The following is a 23,454-nucleotide window of genomic DNA, read 5'->3' on the forward strand; positions in this document are numbered from 1 at the left end:
TTGAAACCTTTACCCAAGTCTAATATTTAATAACATATCATCCTTCCAGAAGTCTCATAGATGATAGAAATTCCACGATGCAATATACTTCATGAGTGATTAAATTTTAATTTTATTTTCCATTCTAATTTTGTCATAAATTGACTATCTTATTTTTGTGTTAAAAATTAGCTAAGGATGGAAGTTGAGAAAATGTCTATATCTAAGGTAATAGTTACTACTGCAAAATCTACTGAACCAGCCACACTGCCAAGGACTAGAGAAGGATTTTCTATTAAGCAAGAACAAATACAGCTTTTTTGAAACGAGATGAAAACTGATGCTGTGGAGGTGAAAAGCATTGTTTATCCCATTTCATCAACAACTCTCATAACTTTTCATCCATCATGAGTTGTCGTGCTTCTAGTGTTCCATCTAATTGCTTAACAGATCAACAAAACGTTAGAGATGATTAGATTCAATCCAAGTTCTCCTTTGAACAGTTAGCATTTCTGGTAGTGAAAAGTCAGATTAAATAACACTTTTCTTTGTTATCTCCTAAATTTATTCTCAGCTTTTAACCTGTGTGAATTGGGGTCTCCTAGTCCAATTCATCTTCCTGCTTATCCAGGTTCCAAAAATATGAAGGATATTAGAGTCCACTAAGAAATAAAAGCAGCAACCAGTATAGAGTACTCATTAATAGTTGTCCACCAAACATCCCATGTATGTGGACTGGACATACAATAATTCAACAAAAAATAGATGCTCCCTCAATTTAAAATCTCCTACCATAATTAATATTTGTTCATAAGTTTTAAATTAAGAACAATATTTATATATTTCAGTTGTGCAATATTTAGTCAAATGATAATTTCTTTGAGCCTTAGTTTTATCATTGTTAAAATAAATAAAATTAAAACTTATCCTGCCTACTGGTTGAAAGGTTCAAATAAGATATAGTGCAAATGTAATCACTCTACAAGCAAAGTTATATGCCTATATAAAACCCTAAATATATATATGGACTGATCTTTCTATATATTTAGTGTTACCCGTCCGTCAAAGATGTTAACATTTTAAAACATCTATAAAATTAAAGTCAACTAATTGCCTATATAGTTAAAAAAAAAGAAACAAATAAATGAACACTTAACTCATCTAAGCCTCATGTATATTTTATAATTTCTTCTAAGACGCAATCTAAAGTGAAGATGGTATTTGCAATCCCTCAGTGCCTTGTGTCTTCTTAGAAGGAAGCACTGGATAAAGCCCATGATCACTAGAGGCCCAATTCCATCTCAAAAGGCTTCATTTATATCTTAAATGGTTCAGAGAATAATTTTTAAAGATATACAGGTAGCTTACTTGAAAAATATTTTAGATGCATTCTAGATTCTATTCTCAGCAGCAAAGAAAACTGAATATTAATAATATATTTCAGCCTTACTTTTAAACTGCACTGGATGAACATAGCTATGTGATTTTTGTGATATGCTGTTTCCAAGTATTGCATAGAATCCTAATATGTAAGCCACATCACCTAGTTTGCTTTCTTTGAAAGAGGAACTCTTTTGCAAATTGTGTTCCCATTTAGCTTAATCTGATTCATAGAAATGAAGAAATACAATTTGTTTCCTTCTTCACCCTCCCAATAATAATGAAAGTAAATTAAACTCCAATGTGAAAGGTTGTTTTCTTGAAGCCAAACATGATAACACTTTCATTTTAATCACAATGTTTTCATTCATGTGCTTTTCTTTCGTTCGTGTGTTTTAAGAGAGATGTTTTCTAATAGATTAAACAAATCTTATCCCTAAGGAATCATAAGTAAATTTCTGTGCTTGTTTTGTGTTCATGAGCTTTCATGTTCTCTCAGATTTGCATGCAACCATATAACTCTGTGGTAACTGATCTTTCTGGATGGGATGATGACAGTATTTGAGTACACTTTTATCATTGCTGTCACTGCGTCAACACCGGACTACATGATCAACAAGATGATAAAAAGAATCAGTGAAGATAACCAGCTCCAGAGTTCTGATTTCCCAATTGCTAATTGACTGTCTGCCTAGATAAATTACCAGGAAAAAAAAAATCTCCTTACAAGTTTATATTCATATTGTGGTTGTCCTATGTTGTGTCTATGTGATTTACTGTCTAACATAATTAAGCAGATCTATAGAGTATATCTAAACAGGTGTCAATACAATATAATAATCAATGACCTATTAAGTTCCTGCAAGGATTTCTGAGTTCCATTTCTGGACACATTACCATTGCTATATCACATAGGTGCCACCTACCTATCTATCATGCCCTTAGGCATTTGTTTGTTCTGAATGACTAGGAGGAGATGTCCCAGGAGAAGGTCCCTAGGAGATGTCCCAGCCTGACTTTGACATTACTGTGTACTAATTCCAGAAACCTTGTCTCTAGGTGGACGTTGGGAAAAAGGCTGAAGCTGTAGCAACAGTTGTTGCTGCAGTGGACCAGGCCCGGGTTAGAGAGCCCAGGGAACCCAGGCATACTGAAGAATCCTACGCTCAGCAGACCACTTTGGAATATGGATATAAGGAACACATTTCTGCTGCAAAGGTAGCTGAGCAGCCCCAGCGTCCAGCCTCAGAACCCCACGTTGTCCCTAAAGCAGTCAAGCCTAGAGTGATCCAGGCTCCTTCTGAGACTCATATCAAAACTACTGATCAAATGGGAATGCACGTATCATCACAGGTGAGCCTATACCTGCTGATTTTTCACCCTTTTCATGGTAAAGCAGCCTTGAATTAACTGTTGTGGTCATCTGTGGAACAGTAGTATCACAGAGTTTCATTTCAATGCAGATCAAGAAAACTACAGATCTAACAACTGAAAGATTAGTCCATGTGGATAAACGCCCCCGCACAGCAAGCCCTCACTTTACTGTTTCAAAAATTTCTGTTCCTAAGACAGAACATGGATATGAGGTAAGAAGTTAAAGAGCATCATAAAGAAATGTTTAGCTCAAAGGAAATAAGTATATAACCTGTGATGTAGGGTAGCTTTGTTGTAGGCCAAGGTGGGCCTCTTTAGGGTGATGCGTGTTTGCATTCATGATAGACTCAGATGGCCCTAACATTTGCTTTCTGAAACTCACCTAGCAGGGTGAGCCTAGAGTAGGAGGTGGGTATCTTGCACATCTGAGGAGACACAAACCCATACAAACTTCTCTTTATTTCACATGTCAGGGAGAGCTCAAACTCAATTGATTACTATGGTCCTAATAATTTTGTAAAAGGTAGCATATTATACAGTGTAGTTTTTCTTATGCTGCGAGACATTTTAGGTAACCATGAATGTATTTCATTAAGAAAGACAGATGTTGAGAAATCATATGTTCATATATTCACTATAGCAAGATGGAGAGGTGGTGTTGTGTGGTGGTTGGGTTGGATTGTGGAATCAAACAGACCTGGATTAGTGCTCCATCTCTGGCCCTTGTTAGCTCTGTCGGGGTAAAGTGAAAATACATGTAAAATACAGTAAAAATACAAGTCAAATACATGTAAAACCCTTAGCAAGCTAACAGCACAAAATAACCCTCAATATTAGTCATTATCGTTATTACACACAGCCAAGAAACAGAATTCAAACCATCTATGCCTTCAAAGAATTGTAAGGTACATATAATGCCTATATCTGGGATAGTCCCAAATTACTATTGAAACCAAATAACCACAGACAGCAACAGAATAAAAACAGTAAGAAAATCTTTAAAATGTTTTTCTGAATGTCTCCATTTTCACCTTTCACTCAGATTTGTGGCAAAAACTCAAATGTGCTCTTTCAAAGTAGTTCTTAGGAATTTACCAACTATTTTAATAATTTCTTGATTTTGAATTTCCCACTGTAGTATTTTCAAAAGTAACATTCATTGGAATGGTTAAGTGAAAATTCATGACTGAGTTTTAGAAGAGCCTGTCCCTGTATGATAAAAGCTGTAAAATAAGGCGTTTTTAATACAACTCTTTTAAAAAGACATTTTAAAATATATTTTACAAATTAACAGGAATGACAAGGAGTTTTACAATTGGCTTAGCGCTAACTGACTTTTCATTAACTGTAAGAGTGATAATGTGAGCATGAGAAAATGGACCAGATAGATTCAAAGTCAGGCCAGGAGTACTAGTGCAAAGCACTTCTGAGTGATGACTCAGGACAGTTAAGTGACTGTATTTTCTGACTCCCTTTACACAGGCATCAATAGCCGGTAGTGCTATTGCCACATTACAAAAAGAGTTGTCAGCCACATCTTCTGCTCAGAAGATCACCAAATCGGTGAAGGCTCCTACTGTGAAGCCCAGTGAGGCCAGAGTAAGGGCAGAGCCCACCCCCTCGCCACAGTTCCCCTTCGCCGACACACCAGATACTTACAAGAGCCAAGCTGGCATCGAAGTGAAAAAGGAAGTAGGGGTGAGCATCACTGGTGCCACCGTCCGTGAAGAGCACTTCGAAGTACGGCACCGGCGTGAAGCCAAGGTTGGTCGCTGGGTTACGCGCTGTTTCTTGATCCACTCACATGGAGCAGGGCGAGGGGCTCAGCCAGTTGGTACTGCAGAAATAGCCAGGCTGGAATCTTCTCTTCTCCTTTACCATGATCACACTTAATTTTATTGAGCATGGGTTAGATCAGCAGTCCTTTTCGCAAATTATTTTTATTATTCTGGATGTGTTAAGAATTGATGACATTTTTCCCTACTTTCATGGCCATTTTGTAATATCCTCTGTAAAAATCGTAGGTAACAGAAACAGCAAGAGTACCTGCACCTGTTGAAATTCCTGTTACTCCACCAACTTTGGTCTCGGTGAGTAAAGAAGTCGATTGTGTTGGACCCTATTCATATCTGGTCAAATCATTTTCATACACATTTGCAAAGATCAGTTTCTCTACCTAATAGGAAAATGGCATTAGTGAGTTTACAAATGCTAATTTTAAGACCACACACTCTTTGGCAAGGAAAAGGGAAAATTGTGTGTGATAACCATCACTCATATATTCAATCTAATGAGCTTCTAATATGTGTAAGCTATTATTACAGGAGCTATGGAGCTAAAGACCAATCCAGCCCTCTTTGAAATTATTTCCTTGCCATCAGAGAAAATGTACACAAAAGAGCATAATAAAATGTAGAAGGTGATAAGCACCACAACAGAAGGAGAGCCCATGGGAAGGGAAAAGTCATTCCAGCTGGAAATACCATGGCAAAGATTTATTGAATAGGTAGTGTTTGCTGTTGAGCCTTCCAGCTTCTTTAGGATTTGAATATGTGAGGATAACAGAGGGTACAGAGCTTTCCTATCGTATGGTGTTCATACCATTCCACCTCAGAGACTTGGAAATGTCCTGCATTAATTTCAAATGGGAATATTCCAATTTTAAACGGAGTCTCTTTACTAATATTTCTGGAGTCCTGATGAAAAGGCCATTTTGTGGCAATTAAAATGTGCAAGTTCAAGCCCCACATTTGTTATAATACCTAGAGGTGAGTAATGAATATGCACATATATCATTATTTCCTTTTTCTTCTCTCTTCAGGGCTTAAAAAATGTGACTGTCATAGAAGGTGAATCTGTCACCTTGGAGTGCCACATCTCTGGATACCCATCCCCAACAGTGACATGGTACAGGGAAGACTACCAAATCGAAAGTTCCATCGACTTCCAGATAATCTTCCAGAATGGAATTGCTCGCCTTATGATTCGCGAAGCCTTTGCGGAAGACAGCGGGCGATTTACTTGCACCGCCGTGAACGAGGCTGGAACCGTCAGCACCTCCTGCTATCTAGCTGTGCAGGGTTAGTGGCCACCCTCCCAAGGTCCCCATGCACGAATTGTCCCTCTAATCGAGCGTTCTTTTTCACAATACCTTTTCTGCAACCTCATAATAGTGTCCCCTTTTGGAATTGGGATACAGATTACAAGGCCAATTTAACTGTCAGTGCTAAGCAGTGGTCACTAAATGCCTCACTTCAATGAAAAACTTTTGTCTTTTTTTTAGTGTCAGAAGAATTTGAAAAGGAAACAACTGTGGCTGAGAAAATTACCACAGAAGAGAAACGGTAAAACATTCTGTTGCTAATTAGCTGCTGATCTAGCACAATTTTGATTTTCAGTCCCTTCTGTTTTGGCAAATTGCAGCTCAGAAGCTAATATGAAAGGAATTCTCTTTCCAGCTTTGTCGAGTCAAGAGATGTGGTAATGACCGACACTAGCATCACAGAGGAACAAGCAGGACCCGGAGAGCCTGCTGCGCCATTCTTCATTACAAAACCAGTGGTCCAGAAACTGGTGGAAGGGGCGAGCGTGGTGTTTGTATGCCAGGTTGGCGGCAACCCAAAGCCCCACGTCTACTGGAAAAAATCTGGTGTTCCCCTAACCACTGGATACAGGTATCTTGATGGCTGAATGATAGCGTTCTCTGTGACTTGTATGAGTTACGTGTGAAGCCCAGAGTGGAATTTACTTGCTCCACTAACCCTGAATGTAGGCTCTGTCATTGTGGAGCCGCATTAGTTTGTTTTGAAATATTTTCACATCTTTGTGCAAAGTCTTAGTAAGGAATAAAGCTATGTGACAAAAGTGGGTGGAAGACGTATTTCTTTACATTCTAGCTTAATTCATTGATAATGCTAGTAGACAAAATATTGTGGATTTTTACACAAATACACACACACACACACACACACACATTCTTCCAGAAAGGATTTGAGACAACTTTCAATAAAAACATATAATAACTGAGTCACTAAAAGATAAAAGAATAGGGGTGATGTTATGAAAAACAAAGCTAGTTATGCATGGAGATCTATGCTAATAAATTTTCTGCAAATGAATACAAAATTTAGCTCTGAATTTCCTGGAATTTAAGATAAAAAAGGACAACCTGATAATCTAAAAATGTAGGTGTTGTACCTTAATAATAATCAATATAATATACCAGAGAGTTAATACTGAAATATTTATGAGAATTTATTGTTTTGATTATTTATTCAATCTTCAAAGGAAATAATGAACAAAATAGTGAACAGAGAGAAAATACCTATTGTTTAAATGACATCATTTGCTAACATGAACACTGAGGCCACTTATTTTTAATGTCTGATTCTAGCAATATTATAGTTTATTATTTATTTTAAAGAATACACATATTGTTTAAAATGAATATTTTAACTTGTTTGGCCATAATTATCATGTCTATGAATTTTCCCCATTTTTAGCAATCTTATAATTATAATCTATGGTGGAGCTTAGTCATACGTTCAGGATCATTGAATTTTACATCACAGATCCATTCACAAATAAGTCCATTTCTTTTATTCACATAAGGTTGTTTATGACCGATTTTTCCATTTGTTCATTTCCATAAAGATACAAAGTGAGTTACAATAAACAAACCGGTGAATGCAAACTGGTGATTTCTATGACTTTGGCTGATGACGCTGGAGAATACACTATTGTTATTCGTAATAAGCATGGAGAAACTTCTGCATCTGCTTCCTTGCTTGAAGAAGGTAAGGGCAACTCTAAGTAGTTCCTGTGTGCATGATAAGAACTGAAATGCAGGGAAACAGCTGTGCCATGTGTTTGCTGAAAGACCTACTGCCGCATCCTGGTACACCTCCCTCTCTTGGTCTTGGCTGTATAGGAAATGTTTTAGACCACATAGCCTCAAAAGCCACACTGGTGCTAAACTTCTGAGGTTCTGGCAATAGTTTCTATTTGGTGCATTTGTTTCTAGGCATGCCACGCCTCTGAAAATGTAGAGATTCTAAGTCTAGTGGACCTTCCGAGTCCAGACAGGTAACATCAGTGAGTGCAATGAGGACAACGGCAAGTCTGTGCCTCACTTCAAGGGGGCAGAAGCTCTCCCCTCTGATATGTTGTGGCCAGCCACACACCAGGTTGTTACCAGACTCAATGTGGCTAGAGCTCCCAATATTTTAAAGAAAAGCTAGAAATCAGAATTTTCAATGGTTATAACTTGATATAAGATGTAATAGCTTTCATGCCAGACTGTTCACATTTACAGTGAACTCTCCCATGCTCCATCTCGTTTTATCTATACAACATCCCTTAGATGAAATTACAATATTATCTCCATCTAGCAGATAAAGCACTCAAGATGCCAGAAAGCAAATGAATTGCTAAAAGCTACACAGCAAATTAGGAAGACCTCTAGCATAGATCCCAAAGGACTGTCTGCTAATGTAAAATTCTTTCCACAATAGTAGTGGCTGGTTTGACTTGTCAATGTATTTAATAAGTTTGGTTCTGAAATTTAATCTAGTAAATATTTATTGAGAACTTTTATAGTAGAAATTTGGAAAATCTGGTTTTTGGTTATCATCTTCCCCAACATAGGACCTGAATGAATAGTGGCATGAATGTTTCTTAGTAAGAACATTAAAAATTAACTTATGTTCTAAACTCCTAGCTGATTATGAGTCACTGATGAAGTCCCAGCAAGAAATGCTTTACCAGACACAAGTGACTGCATTCATTCAAGAGCCCAAAGTTGGAGAAATAGCACCTGGATTTGCATACTCTGAGTATGAAAAAGAGTATGAAAAAGAACAGGCCTTAATTAGAAAGAAAATGGCCAAAGATACTGTAATGGTCAGAACTTTTGTAGAAGACCAGGTGAGTATAACAATAATGACCAACTAAACTATTTCACAAATTATACTTTCCTCCCATAAAGCCCCTTTTTGTGTTTGATATTTTCATTTTCAAGTGATGAAGTCAGTGGTAGACAACTAGCAGTAGGTCTAAGTTCACTGCTGACAAGTTTCCTTAATCTTCATGGCATGTTGCACTTGTGACTTTAGAAAGAGGGATTACATGTATGCAACAAAATATGACTTTAGAAATGGGGATTATATATATTTAGAACAAGGCAAATATTAGCATAACCAAGTTCATTAATGCAAAGATTTCTTCATCTGTCTGATAAATATCCCAAATGTAACCTATACTCTTGGAATACCATTTTACCGAGGGTGCCACAGCATCAACTGGCAAAGATGACTGTAATGCAGATTAAAACAAACAAACAAAAACAAACAAAAAAGCCTTCTAGATTCTTCTCTCAGTTAAAAACTTCAATAATCCTTAGCTCTGAAACAAATACCTATCCTTAAAGAATTTCTACTAGTGAGGATATATCTTTTTAACAAATCTTCATCTTTTTACTGCATAGGAATTCCATATTTCTTCCTTTGAACAGCGACTTATTAAAGAAATTGAATACAGAATAATAAAGACTACATTAGAAGAACTTCTTGAAGAAGATGGAGAAGAAAAGATGGCAGTTGACATTTCTGAATCTGAAGCTATTGAATCAGGATTTGATTTAAGACTCAAGAATTATAGAATTCTTGAGGGGATGGGTGTCACTTTTCATTGCAAGATGTCTGGCTATCCATTACCCAAGGTAAAATATATACATGTATCATACCTCTTGCTACAATAAAGATATAAGCAGTTACAATATAACTATTTTATGTAAAATTTATTCACATGTGCATGTTATTCTTTGCAGATTGCATGGTACAAAGATGGCAAGCGCATCAAACATGGCGAAAGATACCAAATGGAGTTTCTACAGGATGGCAGAGCTAGTCTGCGTATACCTGTTGTTCTTCCAGAAGATGAAGGAATCTACACTGCATTTGCCAGCAACATTAAAGGAAATGCAATTTGCTCAGGGAAGTTGTACGTGGAGCCTGCTGCACCGCTTGGAGCTCCAACTTACATACCCACACCAGAGCCAGTGAGCAGAATCAGGTAAAACTTGTAATAATTCACATTGTTTAGCATTTAAATTGTTTTAAAACACTAAATATGCAAGTAGCAAATTGCTCTTGTTTGAAAAAAATTGAAGGCTGAAGTAGTGCAGAAACTTACCATTAGCAACACCAATCCCAGAGTTATTTCTTGCCTTTATCTAAAATGAGCAAAGACTTTTCATTAGTGTTTCATACTATTCATTTTTTAGTGCTATAGCTAATATAACAATAGCTGTAGTTTCTTTAACATTTGATCTTTACACACATAAATTTACATGGCAACCCCGAAACAAATAGATGATTATTACTATTATGAAAAGGGGAACACTGAAGCTCTGGGAGCCTATGAAAATTATCTTAGTTCATCCATCTTGTAAGTGGTGGTGATAGCATTCAAAATCCATGCCAGTCTGACTGCAATGTGTAGATAGAATTTTGTTTTGTTTCGTTTCCAAATATAATTCCTAAGTTTTTCCTCCCCTTAGATAAAAAAGCATATTTTTCTTTTTCCATAAATGTATTTATTGGTTTATTTAACCAACCAACATTTATTAAGATGTTTTGGTAGTTGAATCAAAAAGATGTGGTGACTAAATAAATCCAGATGGTAAAAAAAACGCACTATTAAGAATTTTTCCAAGATTTTGAGCCTTGGTACCTGGATGTACCGAATGACTACTGACCAAGATTGAAAATATGGGAAAAACATAGCTTTGGGGGCAATTATAATATATTCTGTTTTGGATCCTAATGAGTTTGAGATGCCTTTTAATACGTGCAAGAAGTAAATGCTAAAATAACATTAATGAATAAAACAAAAAAAGATTTGTTTTGCTGGATTTTCTTTTCGCCTCTTGAAAATACTCTGTTTGCCTTTGTTTTTCAGATCTATCTCTCCACGTTCAGTGAGCAGGTCTCCCATCCGCATGTCTCCTGCAAGAATGTCCCCTGCAAGAATGTCCCCTGCAAGGATGTCCCCTGCACGGATGTCCCCTGCACGTAGGCTGGAGGAAACAGATGAGTCACAACTTGAGAGACTGTATAAGCCAGTCTTCGTGTTAAAACCCACTTCGTTCAAATGTTTAGAAGGGCAAACTGCCAGATTTGACTTAAAGGTTGTGGGTAGACCCATGCCAGAGACGCTCTGGTTTCATGATGGTAAATATAAGTTTTTGTTCATGAGTCATTAAACACAAAAACAAGTTTATGTGTGTGTCTAACAATTTTAAAAAACTGTTTTAAAATTGGTTTTCTTCTTTACTCATTTTTTTTTTTTGACAGGCCAGCAAATTGTCAATGACTATACCCATAAAGTAGTCATTAAAGAAGATGGTACTCAGTCACTAATTATTGCCCCAGCAACACCCAGTGATTCTGGGGACTGGACTGTGATTGCCCAAAACAGGGCAGGCAGATCTTCAATTTCAGTGCTTTTAACTGTAGAAGGTAAAATAAAATTAAAATAAAGAAATTACCTTATAATTTGAGTTACAAATGGGTACTTCAGCCCTACTCAACTCTAAATCATGACTTTTCTCTTTTAGCTGTGGAACATCAGGTAAAACCAATGTTTGTGGAAAAACTGAAAAATGTCAATGTAAAGGAAGGTTCCCGACTTGAAATGAAAGTCAGAGCTACAGGTAACCCCAACCCTGACATTGTATGGCTGAAAAACAGTGACATCATTGTACCTCATAAATATCCCAAAATCAGGTAAGTGTGTTTGAAAATAATAAAACTAAGCTCATTATATGAATCCAGTACCCAAGGAAGCAATGCTACTTCTACACTGATGATTTATTTTTCACTTTTTATAGAATTGAAGGAATGAAGGGAGAAGCTGCCCTTAAAATCGATTCCACTGTCAGCCAAGATTCTGCCTGGTATACTGCAACTGCTATTAATAAGGCTGGCCGGGACACCACAAGATGTAAAGTAAATGTTGAAGTTGAGTTTGCAGAGCCCGAACCAGAGAGAAAATTAATCATCCCGCGAGGAACATACCGAGCAAAGGAGATTGCAGCCCCAGAACTGGAGCCCCTCCATTTGCGATATGGTCAAGAACAATGGGAAGAGGGTGACCTCTATGACAAAGAGAAACAACAGAAACCATTTTTCAAGAAAAAACTCACTTCTTTAAGACTCAAGCGCTTTGGGCCTGCCCACTTTGAATGCAGACTTACACCAATCGGTGACCCAACGATGGTGGTGGAATGGCTCCATGATGGAAAGCCACTAGAAGCAGCCAACAGGCTCCGTATGATCAATGAATTCGGGTACTGCAGCCTTGATTATGGAGTTGCATATTCTAGAGACAGTGGTATCATTACTTGCAGAGCCACTAACAAATATGGAACAGATCACACATCCGCTACCCTGATTGTTAAAGATGAGAAAAGTCTTGTGGAAGAATCTCAGTTGCCTGAGGGGAGAAAAGGCTTACAGAGAATTGAAGAATTAGAGAGGATGGCTCATGAAGGTGCACTTACAGGTGTAACAGTAGATCAGAAAGAAAAGCAAAAGCCAGACATCGTCTTATTCCCAGAGCCAGTAAGAGTCCTTGAAGGGGAGACTGCCAGGTTCCGCTGCCGAGTGACAGGCTACCCTCAGCCCAAAGTCAACTGGTACCTCAACGGACAGCTCATCCGCAAAAGCAAAAGGTTCAGAGTTCGCTATGATGGCATTCACTATCTCGACATCGTGGACTGCAAGTCCTATGATACAGGTGAAGTGAAGGTCACTGCAGAAAATCCTGAAGGCGTGATCGAACATAAAGTGAAACTTGAGATCCAACAGAGGGAAGATTTTAGGTCTGTCCTTAGGCGAGCTCCTGAACCAAAACCTGAATTTCATGTACACGAACCAGGAAAGCTTCAGTTTGAAGTGCAAAAAGTGGACAGACCTGTTGATACCACTGAAAAAGAAATTGTGAAGTTGAAAAGGGCTGAAAGAATTACCCACGAAAAAGTGTCTGAAGAGTCAGAAGAGCTGCGTAGTAAATTCAAGCGCAGAACGGAGGAGGGTTATTATGAAGCCATTACTGCCGTGGAGCTCAAGTCTCGCAAGAAGGATGACTCCTATGAAGAACTCCTGAAGAAGACAAAAGATGAACTTCTCCACTGGACCAAAGAGTTAACTGAAGAGGAGAGGAAAGCCCTTGAAGAAGAAGGCAAAATCACTATTCCAACTTTTAAACCTGATAAAATTGAACTAAGTCCTAGTATGGAGGCCCCCAAAATCTTTGAAAGAATCCAAAGCCAAACAGTGGGTGTAGGATCTGATGCACACTTCCGGGTCAGAGTTGTGGGGAAACCAGACCCTGAATGTGAATGGTACAAAAATGGTGTAAAAATCGAACGGTCCGACCGAATCTACTGGTACTGGCCCGAGGACAACGTTTGTGAATTGGTCATAAGAGATGTGACTGCAGAGGACTCTGCCAGCATCATGGTAAAAGCTGTCAACATAGCTGGGGAAACTTCCAGTCACGCATTCTTACTCGTCCAAGGTAAGTTGAATGCCTTCCATTCGATGGACCCATCTCTGGATCCATGAATATCCATTAGTATATTTCTTTTTCTTTTCCCATTGCTCAAATTGTGAATTTAATTTGTCTAATGTGCTTCCCCCCCTTTTTCTTGTAGCCAAGCAATCGATCACTTTCACACAGGACTTACAAGATGTTGTTGCTAAGGAAAAAGACACCATGGCAACCTTTGAATGTGAAACTTCAGAGCCATTTGTCAAAGTGAAATGGTATAAAGATGGGATGGAGGTTCATGAGGGAGATAAATATAGGATGCACTCTGACAGGAAGGTCCACTTCCTCTCTATACTGACCATTGACACATCTGACGCTGAAGACTACAGCTGTGTACTTGTGGAAGATGAAGATATCAAAACAACAGCTAAACTTATTGTTGAAGGTAGTAAAAAGGATTATTTCATTGTTTACTTAAATTTTAAAGTCACCTTTAGTGTCTGATAAAATTAGCTATACAATTTTTCTTTCATCAAAACAATTATTTGGGAATTGGATATAAACTTCATAGCCAGAATCATTAATTTATGTTCCTAATTAAGAATATTGACAATTTGACAATTTGGATTTTTATAGGTAGTATTATTTTGATGTCTTGATTTTAAATTTTTTAAAAAAATCAAAATAACTCCTTTTTATTGAAAATTTATTTTTCAGTCCATCAGCAGGAAGATATTAAAAAATATTCCTGGTGGTATGGGGGAGATAAGAGATATATAAGGTGTTATCTCTATCCTAAGCCAAAAGCATAACTCTCCAGGAAAATTGATTTCTCCTTATCTTATATTTCAGGTGCAGTTGTTGAGTTTGTGAAAGAACTTCAGGACATAGAAGTTCCGGAATCATTTTCGGGAGAGTTAGAGTGTATTGTATCCCCAGAAAATATAGAAGGCAAATGGTATCACAATGGTGTGGAGCTTAAATCCAATGGCAAATACACAATTACGTCTCGCCGTGGACGTCAGAACCTCACAGTCAAGGACGTAACCAAAGAGGACCAGGGAGAATACAGCTTTGTCATCGATGGGAAAAAGACAACCTGTAGACTAAAGATGAAACGTAAGTCTTCCCGTTCCCGTCAGCGGGCAGTGAGCATCATTATGGTTTAGTGATGAAAATGATTGTAATGTTCTTTTTCTCCCCATGTTTCACAGCCCGCCCCATTGCCATCCTGCAAGGACTTAGTGATCAGAAAGTCTGCGAGGGTGACATTGTTCAGCTTGAAGTTAAAGTCTCCTTAGAAAATGTGGAAGGTGTCTGGATGAAAGATGGCCAAGAAGTGCAGCCCAGCGACAGGGTTCACGCCGTGATAGACAAACAGTCTCACATGCTGCTCATTGAAGACATGACTAAGGAAGATGCTGGGCATTACTCCTTCACCATTCCAGCCCTTGGGCTCTCGACCAGCGGGCGCGTCTCTGTCTATAGTGAGTGTTACTTACATAGTTTTACCTTTACATCATCAAGTGAGATACAGCACTTTAATGAACAGACATTTTAAACAGAATTCATATTTATAATTCTTTTATTTGTGTGTGTGTTCTTGCAGGTGTTGATGTGGTAACACCTCTAAAAGATGTGAACGTGATTGAGGGCACCAAGGCTGTGCTCGAATGTAAGGTCTCAGTCCCTGATGTGACTTCCGTTAAATGGTACTTACATGATGAACAAATCAAGCCTGATGACCGTGTACATGCCATCGTCAAAGGCACCAAGCAGCGACTAGTGATTAACCGAACTCATGCCTCCGATGAGGGACCTTACAAGCTGATGGTTGGCAGAGTGGAAACCAGCTGTAATCTCTCTGTAGAAAGTAAGAACTATTCCATTTAACTAATTATTATTTTAAGACTTCCACTTTCCCAGTGTAATAATAACCAAGTGATTATTTTATCTTTTCCCCAGAAATTAAAATTATCAGAGGTCTCCATGACCTCACCTGTACAGAAACCCAGAATGTGGTCCTTGAGGTCGAGCTGTCCCACTCAGGAATTGATGTCTTGTGGAATTTTAAGAACAAGGAAATCCAACCCGGTCCCAAATATAAAATTGAAGCTCATGGAAAAATATATAAATTGACAGTGCTAAATATGATGAAAGATGATGAAGGAAAATATACATTTTATGCTGGAGAAAATATGACATCTGGAAAACTTACTGTGGCAGGTCGGTACATTTATCATTTAATCTAAGTTAGCAGGCATGATTATTTTAATTTGAGAAATCGTTGCCCATTTCCCCTCAAATTCCCATCAGTTTCCCACTTCATGCCTCTGCCTCTGCTGTTCACTAAGCCAATAGTATCCTCAACACTGCCCCCACCAGACTAAATTACAAATGTTCTTCCAGGTCTACCTCAAATGCCACCTCCTCCATGAAGCCTTCCCTTAATCTCCTCATTTGTATAAGATCTCATCCTCCTCCAACCCCAGCATCGCTTTATGTGTGCCTCTTTCATTGCTCTTGTATACTTGTCTTATTCCCTATTTCCTCTTTCCACACCAGACTACAAATTCCTGAAATCTGCAATTGCTTCCTTTTCTTTGTATGCTCCAATATATTGCACTTGATAGATCACCAATAATCTTTGCTGAAATGAGCTTTATTCAAACTTTCCTCCTCTAAAGAGCTATTTATTTTTTAAGCACTCTTGCTTCTTTAACCTTTCTTTTACTTCTTTCATACTTTTTTATAAACCCAATGAACATTTTTTAACTGCAACTCAATGTAGCTATATATCTCTTATGATAGGAAGTAGAAATAAGACCATTTTCTTTTGGCAGAAATCCTTAGCTTTACAATGAAGAATCAAAAGTGTAAACCAATTGTCAACAAAAAACTAGAAGTCATCATTAATTCGCGTAGTTCATTATAATTTAAATATTGAGAAATTGAGATACTACGTTCAGATTAAATTGTGCTGTCCGTGCCATATGGTATATGAGCAAGTCACATGATAATGGTGTGTCTTATGTGCTGTGAAAGTTTCGTGGTTTATGCTTTATTACATTATAAGATTTCCTCAGAGATTTGACCATGAAAAGACTTCTAAAACAAAATTTTAGATTCTGCACTTTGATACCTGTAAGATAAGTTACATGTTTCTACATGTGTGAAAACAAGAATAAACTATGAGCTTCTCTGTGATTTCACCTAACATAGGCCAGACACTGCTAGGAACTCAGGACACAAAAATAAATAAGGCATGATAGTTTTTCTTGAGGAATTCACAATTTAGAGAGGGACAGATACATAAGCAGCTAAAAAAAAAAAAATTGTTACAGCAGAAGTTATTTCTGCCAGTGGATGACAGCAGTAGAGGCAATGGGAGAAACTTTGTAGCAGAGACGACATTTGTCAACACTCATTTTTAGTATGCAGGGATCTCTATCTTATAGAAACATTGATGACTTGGACATTTTGCCTAGCAGTTTTTTTTCCAATCAAATATCAGACATATTTCCAGGAAGTAATCCTCAAAAAACCAAGTAGAATGCTTTTGAAGAGGGGGAATTGAGTTGGAGGAGAGGCTATCCATGTGGTATGCTGTGCATTATGGTTGTAAGAATTCCATGTTAACAGTTGCTTTTCCTTTGCAAAACTTTCCCGATTCCAGTGTTTTCCCTGGTTATCCGTCATGAATACTTAGAATAAGGGATTTCTGTGATACCTTCTCAATATGGGTAATAATAATCTTATTAAACATTTCATGATGTTTAAAAGCATGTTTTTAAATTTGATGTTTTATAATTAATTGTGCACAAATTTCTTTATTGTGTAAATATTTTGAAAGGACTCACGCTGTACTTCTCTTGTCCCAAAGGGGGGGCCATCTCCAAGCCACTCACAGATCAGACTGTAGCTGAATCGCAGGAAGCTGTGTTTGAATGTGAAGTTGCCAACCCAGATTCCGAAGGCGAATGGCTGAGGGATGGCAAACGCCTGCCACTGAGTAACATGGTCAGAAGTGAATCGGATGGCCGCAAAAGGAGACTTATCATTGCTGCCTCCAAATTAGATGACGTTGGAGAATACACCTACAAGGTGGCCACCTCCAAAACATCTGCCAAACTCAAAGTTGAAGGTCAGTGATATGAGATTTGTCCTTTTTAAATCATATTACATTCTCCACCTTCATCATTTTAAATTTAGTCAAATGATCTGGCCACCTTAGATACATTTAGATCTGGCCATTTTCATGTCATAAAATCATTATAAATTGTCTAAACTTTCTTTTACAAGCCATATACCACAAGGTACAAAATTGGTTATCAAATGTATTTATATAAAAAGCCATTTCCTAAGTTAAAGCTCTATGAAACAGCTAAACCAGACACTCCGATGGTCCATTCCCCTTTTACCCATGTCCAATCAGTCTATTGTGCTATTAGTATATGGCTGTGCAAACTTTATGCCATTCGAGTATAGAAAAAGCCTTCAAGAGCAGAGTGCACATGTCCAACTAGATCTCAAGTTTCCCTAAATAATCTCAGGTGACTTTTAAAATACAGGTGTTACATAACTGCAGGATGTCTGATACCCACTGTTTTGCAAGTTGACTGGGCACTGATCTTGTTCAGGACTTCTTTTTCTTGATGATACCATCTATATTTTCTAAACCAATCATAAATTTGTCTTCAGCTGTCAAAATTAAGAAGACTCTGAAGAACCTCACAGTGACAGAAACGCAAGATGCTGTTTTCACCGTCGAGCTCACACACCCTAATGTCAAAGGTGTCCAGTGGATCAAAAATGGGGTTGTGCTGCAATCCAATGACAAGTATGACATCTCAGTCAAAGGGGCAATTTACTCTCTGAGAATTAAAAATTGTGCCATCGTGGATGAGTCTGTTTATGGCTTCAGACTCGGAAGGCTAGGAGCCAGTGCCAGACTGCACGTTGAGAGTAAGTTGACTTAGAAACACTTTACAAGTAGCCAACCCATGGTTACCATCGAGTTAACCATCCATCTCACTGAATTGCTCCAACTTTCCCCTTAGCTGTCAAGATCATTAAAAAGCCAAAGGACGTGACCGCCTTGGAAAATGCCACCGTTGCCTTTGAAGTTAGTGTTTCCCACGACACAGTTCCAGTAAAATGGTTCCATAAGAATGTGGAGATTAAGCCGAGTGAGAAACACAGACTGGTCTCAGAAAGGAAGGTCCACAAGCTGATGCTGCAGAACATCACCCCCTCGGATGCTGGGGAGTACACCGCCGTGGTGGGGCAATTGGAATGCAAAGCCAAGCTGTTCGTGGAGAGTAAGTATTAGGCGGCCCCTAGGACGCTTGCCTGGAAGATCACCAGGTATTCATTGATTTGTTTTGCTTCATCTGTTTTTTTAAATAAACTCTCTTAACCAAAGTGCTCTCTGATTTCCCCAAGCATTACATATTACAAAAACCATGAAAAATATCGAGGTACCTGAGACCAAAACTGCATCCTTTGAGTGCGAGGTGTCCCACTTCAATGTCCCTTCCATGTGGCTGAAGAATGGTGTGGAGATCGAGATGAGTGAAAAGTTCAAGATAGTTGTGCAAGGAAAACTCCACCAGCTGATCATCATGAACACCAGCACAGAGGACTCAGCGGAATACACGTTTGTCTGTGGCAATGACCAAGTCAGCGCCACACTGACAGTGACCCGTAAGTAAAAAAAAAAAGAAAAGATAAGAAAAGATATCCTACATATCCTACACTTTCCTGAGTATCTACTCAAAAATCCCTGATTGAAACATCTACTTGTGTTCACACTGAGTTAAGCAGTAGCATCTCCACCTGGATAAAATTTCCCAAGCAGAGTAGCATGGAAAGGGCCTGGAAAAATGTTTCAGTGTCTGTCACTTGATCTTTCTATTTCTCTGTCAGTTGGCATTGTCATGTCCAGGAGCACATGGAAGATATCAAAGCTCATATCTCTGAACTGTAATCTCCTCAACAGATGTACTAGGAAACTTACAGTTTTCATTCTGCACCTGTTATGAACCACAACATATTTACATTCGTTTCCCTGGGTGTTTTTCCTTTTCCCCTTTGCAGCAATCATGATTACCTCCATGTTGAAGGACATCAATGCTGAAGAAAAAGACACCATTACCTTTGAGGTGACAGTGAACTATGAAGGCATCTCTTACAAATGGTTAAAGAATGGTGTGGAAATCAAATCAACTGACAGGTGCCAGATGAGAACCAAAAAGCTCACACACTCACTGAACATCAGGAATGTTCACTTTGGGGATGCTGCTGACTATACCTTTGTTGCTGGAAAAGCTACCTCGACAGCCACCCTTTATGTGGAAGGTATGGTTTCAGAAGTGTCATATCCATGGAAAAAAAATGTCAAACATGCTATATAAAATGTTAGTGCATCAGTTGATGAATGGATAAATAAAATGTGGCATATCTACACAATGGGATATTATTCAGCAATAAAAAGGAAGTACTAATATGGGCTATAACATGGATGAATCTTGAAAACCTTATGCTAAGTGAAAGAAGCCAGTCACATAGACCACACAGTGTATGATTCCATTATATGAATTGTCCAAAACACAAATTTATAGAGACATGGATTGATAGTTGCCTAAGTCTAGAGGGGAGGCAATGGGAAAATTCTAGGAGGTGATGGCTAAGGGATGCATGGTTTCTTTTTGGAAAAATAAGAATGTTCTAAAATTATGGTGATGGTTGCATAACTCTGAAGACACTGAAAACCATTGAATTAGATACTTTAAATGGGTGAATCATGTAGCATGTGAATTATATCTCAATAAAGCCATTTTAAATGTTAATTTTTCACATGCTGTTTTCCAGCCCGCCATATAGAATTTAGAAAACACATTAAGGACATCAAGGTTCTTGAGAAGAAACGAGCCATGTTTGAATGTGAAGTTTCTGAGCCTGACATCACTGTACAGTGGATGAAAGACGGTCAAGAACTGCAGATCGCAGACAGGTTGGTAGCTTTGTCTTGCTGCATTCCAGTAATTTCCAGTTACCTCTGAATCATCATACATTAAACTCCCACTTCCACTTCATCTGTAGAATGAAGATTCAGAAGGAAAAATACGTCCACCGCCTTCTGATCCCGTCGACCCGGATGTCCGATGCCGGGCAGTACGCGGTGGTGGCGGGAGGCAACATGTCCACGGCTCGCCTCTTCGTAGAGGGCAGAGACGTTCGCATCCGAAGTATTAAAAAGGAAGTTCAGGTATTGTTTATAGACTGAATTTTTTAAAAAATCATCAGTAGTCCCAGATCTATAGTTCTATTATTTTAATTTTGCACTTTGAAATTTTCTAACCACAGTCTTTTAAAGAATTAAATTAGCTCATCCTTACTTGGCTTAAACTCTCTTATGCTGACATCAATTTTGTCACAGTTTCCACTCACTTAGGAGTAAGTGTGTCCTCAGCAGCTGTCTAAATACTTTAATTAAAGCAGCTGTAGAAACTTCACTGTCTAATAAATGGCTACTTGCCAAGCAGCATCGACCAGAAAAGAATTAAAATTTAAATTGTGGTGTTCACACACCAATTAGAATTAAGGAAACTTAGAACAAGGTGGCATTTTCTCAGAAGGTTACCACCTATGGAGAGGCAGGTGTGGAGGGACGTAGTGGCTGGACCCCCTTCCTGTGAAGTCCAAGGGGAAGCCCAGTCTGGGCAATGCTGGATTCCTGGCAAGGATGTTGTGCAAACACTTTTGTTCCCTGCTACATTTTCAGAGATTGTCCTCATGGGAGCCAGTCTTCCCAAATGATGTAATGGAAGGACCATGTTCAGAGAAACACCATTTGAGTTCGGCTCATCCAAAGAGAACCAGGCCGTTGAGGCCTTAGGCCATAGTAAAAAAGTCTTCAGTGAGGGCACAGATAACCTGGATGCGTCTTCCATCCTTTATTTCCTAATTCTGAGCCTCAGTTTTCTCACTTTCAAAATGAGGATAATAATTCCTACTTAGCCCACAAAGTTATTGTTCATATCATATGAAATCAAATTAAAATAGTAGCTTAAAATAGCTTTGTAGATAACAGAAGCCCCCAGATGTAAAGTGTCATTATTTCTAACATAAATAATTAATTATTAATTAAAAAACAAGCATTTCTAAATGAAATAATTGCTTCTTTGGGACAGCCTCCCTCCTCAGTGCAGGTGTAAGCATGATTCTCTACTAAAGAGGTTTGGGTACCATTTGTCCAAGACTAGACAGGAAAATTTAGAATGCACAATAGTCATCTGATGTATTATGTCATAATATATCAGTTTTGCATGCTCTTCATAAGAACAGTTTTAGAAATGGGTTAACCTAAAGGAAACTAGGGCCTCAATTTTTTTTATGCTGTTCCATCAATAGGTCATCGAGAAACAGCGTGCTGTCGTTGAGTTTGAGGTCAATGAAGACGATGTTGATGCCCACTGGTATAAAGACGGCATTGAAATCAATTTCCAAGTTCAAGAACGACACCAATATGTGGTGGAGAGAAGAATCCACCGGATGTTTATCTCTGAGACCAGACATAGTGATGCAGGCGAATACACCTTTGTGGCAGGAAGGAACAGGAGTTCTGTTACTCTCTATGTTAATGGTATGTAGGGAGAGATTTTCACCTATTTTGTGGATCCATCTGAAATAATCCTCCCCTTTAAGTCACTAAACTCTGGTAGTTCTTGGGCAACTTCTAAAGAACTCATGATACTCACATGGTTGCAGCAACATTTATTTACACATTAGACCTATGGAAAGGGAAGGACAGCTGTTAAAAGAACTATTGAGATGTCATTTCCAGAAAGCACCTGATGACCAGAACCTCATTTAGTTGTTCAACACTACTGAACATCCACAGTGTGTCGATTATAATATGCCCTAAATGAGTTTCTAGATGCAGCATTAAACTGTGTTAGTTCTCTGCTCTCTGCCCCTGACTGCTTAAGTACCAGTAGCACTACCAGGGGATAGGGTCACTCCCAGTCTCTGGTACAGAGTGCTTGGTAAAACCTGCAGGTCCTCTTTGAGACCTTGGAGGGCCTAGAGAGCCACAGGCAATGTGGAACTAGGTCCTTTCTGCCCCAAACTCTAAGACGGGGGCTCTTACTTTGGGAATTCCATATGCTACCAAGCACTCCTTGTAACAGTCCCCAGGGGGGTGCCATTAAACTGCTGCTTTCCTCATTAGAATCCTTAGAGCTGAATTCGAGGTTGGTCTAGATCTGAGTCTATTCTAGATACATAGAGAAAAATGGAACCTCCCTCCCTCTCCTCATCTTAGGCCATCTCTCTCTGAACAAAATATCTCTGAGGCAGAAGCAGAAACCCTAGGCATAATCTCAAGAGTCACAAAGATGAACCATATTGTCAACATTCCTGGGTCCCTAGAGGAGGACTGAATGCCCATAGCATTCAGTTAGTATCATCTCTGTGTTAGTAGTGGAGAAAGTGAGGCGCAGAGAAGTAAAGGTCTTTTCTATGGTAGTGTCAGAAACCAGCCTCACAGAAGTCATCCCTCCCCATTTCTGGGTTCCACGAACTACCCAGATCCCCTCACTTGTCACTACAGTAAGAATATGCTTTAGTTAGCGTATCAGGAAAGCTGCATTTTGTTAAATCTACCTAATTGCATTTAACAAGATCTGAAATAATATTCATTCAATACTCACTGATTGCGTTTCACTGGCACCAGTATATAATGAAATGACTGAGACATATACACAAATACTTACAAAACAAACAAACCTGAATGGGATGAGCCTCCTCACCACATGATTTGCCCAAATGACTTTTAAAAATAGGTAGCCCATGGCAGTTATTCTAGAATTCTTTTAGGTATCCTTTTCTATGCCCCTACCTCAACCAAAAAGTGGGGTAATCGTGTTATAATGAGGAACCCCGCACTCTCAGTATGCCTCAAAATATCAAAAATATCTTTCTGAAGCTGTCCCCTCTTCTTGAGGACAAAATCCAAATGTTTTTTTTTTCCCTCCTAGCACAAAGAATGTTTTAATATTCTGAGGCAAGTTAAGATAGCACAATTCCAAACTTTTGTTTCTGGACACATACCCGCTTGGCAACATATTAATGTAGAGTTTTGCGTGCTTTCCCATGTTTTTA

At 38.5% G+C, this 23,454-nt stretch overlaps 1 protein-coding gene across 5 annotated transcripts in view; it reads left to right on the forward strand.

Moving 5' to 3' along the window:
* Positions 1 to 23,454, forward strand: part of TTN (titin) — a 268,870-nt gene that overhangs the window by 18,444 nt on the left and 226,972 nt on the right. For all 5 annotated transcript variants that reach the window (XM_069470275.1, XM_069470284.1, XM_069470255.1 and 2 more), the window contains exons 13-40: positions 2,419 to 2,712; positions 2,823 to 2,945; positions 4,216 to 4,497; positions 4,758 to 4,823; positions 5,555 to 5,813; positions 6,017 to 6,077; positions 6,192 to 6,407; positions 7,387 to 7,529; positions 8,453 to 8,658; positions 9,218 to 9,451; positions 9,560 to 9,804; positions 10,693 to 10,964; positions 11,088 to 11,252; positions 11,351 to 11,519; positions 11,624 to 13,314; positions 13,451 to 13,732; positions 14,140 to 14,406; positions 14,502 to 14,774; positions 14,897 to 15,160; positions 15,253 to 15,513; positions 17,171 to 17,431; positions 17,989 to 18,252; positions 18,348 to 18,608; positions 18,733 to 18,993; positions 19,387 to 19,647; positions 20,161 to 20,302; positions 20,392 to 20,557; positions 21,703 to 21,934. In XM_069470275.1, coding sequence (XP_069326376.1) covers positions 2,419 to 2,712; positions 2,823 to 2,945; positions 4,216 to 4,497; positions 4,758 to 4,823; positions 5,555 to 5,813; positions 6,017 to 6,077; positions 6,192 to 6,407; positions 7,387 to 7,529; positions 8,453 to 8,658; positions 9,218 to 9,451; positions 9,560 to 9,804; positions 10,693 to 10,964; positions 11,088 to 11,252; positions 11,351 to 11,519; positions 11,624 to 13,314; positions 13,451 to 13,732; positions 14,140 to 14,406; positions 14,502 to 14,774; positions 14,897 to 15,160; positions 15,253 to 15,513; positions 17,171 to 17,431; positions 17,989 to 18,252; positions 18,348 to 18,608; positions 18,733 to 18,993; positions 19,387 to 19,647; positions 20,161 to 20,302; positions 20,392 to 20,557; positions 21,703 to 21,934 — 7,621 coding nt within the window. The remainder of the gene's footprint in view (positions 1 to 2,418; positions 2,713 to 2,822; positions 2,946 to 4,215; positions 4,498 to 4,757; positions 4,824 to 5,554; positions 5,814 to 6,016; positions 6,078 to 6,191; positions 6,408 to 7,386; positions 7,530 to 8,452; positions 8,659 to 9,217; positions 9,452 to 9,559; positions 9,805 to 10,692; positions 10,965 to 11,087; positions 11,253 to 11,350; positions 11,520 to 11,623; positions 13,315 to 13,450; positions 13,733 to 14,139; positions 14,407 to 14,501; positions 14,775 to 14,896; positions 15,161 to 15,252; positions 15,514 to 17,170; positions 17,432 to 17,988; positions 18,253 to 18,347; positions 18,609 to 18,732; positions 18,994 to 19,386; positions 19,648 to 20,160; positions 20,303 to 20,391; positions 20,558 to 21,702; positions 21,935 to 23,454) is intronic.

Source organism: Eulemur rufifrons, chromosome 1, assembly GCF_041146395.1.
Source record: "Eulemur rufifrons isolate Redbay chromosome 1, OSU_ERuf_1, whole genome shotgun sequence".
Lineage (NCBI taxonomy): Eukaryota > Metazoa > Chordata > Mammalia > Primates > Lemuridae > Eulemur > Eulemur rufifrons.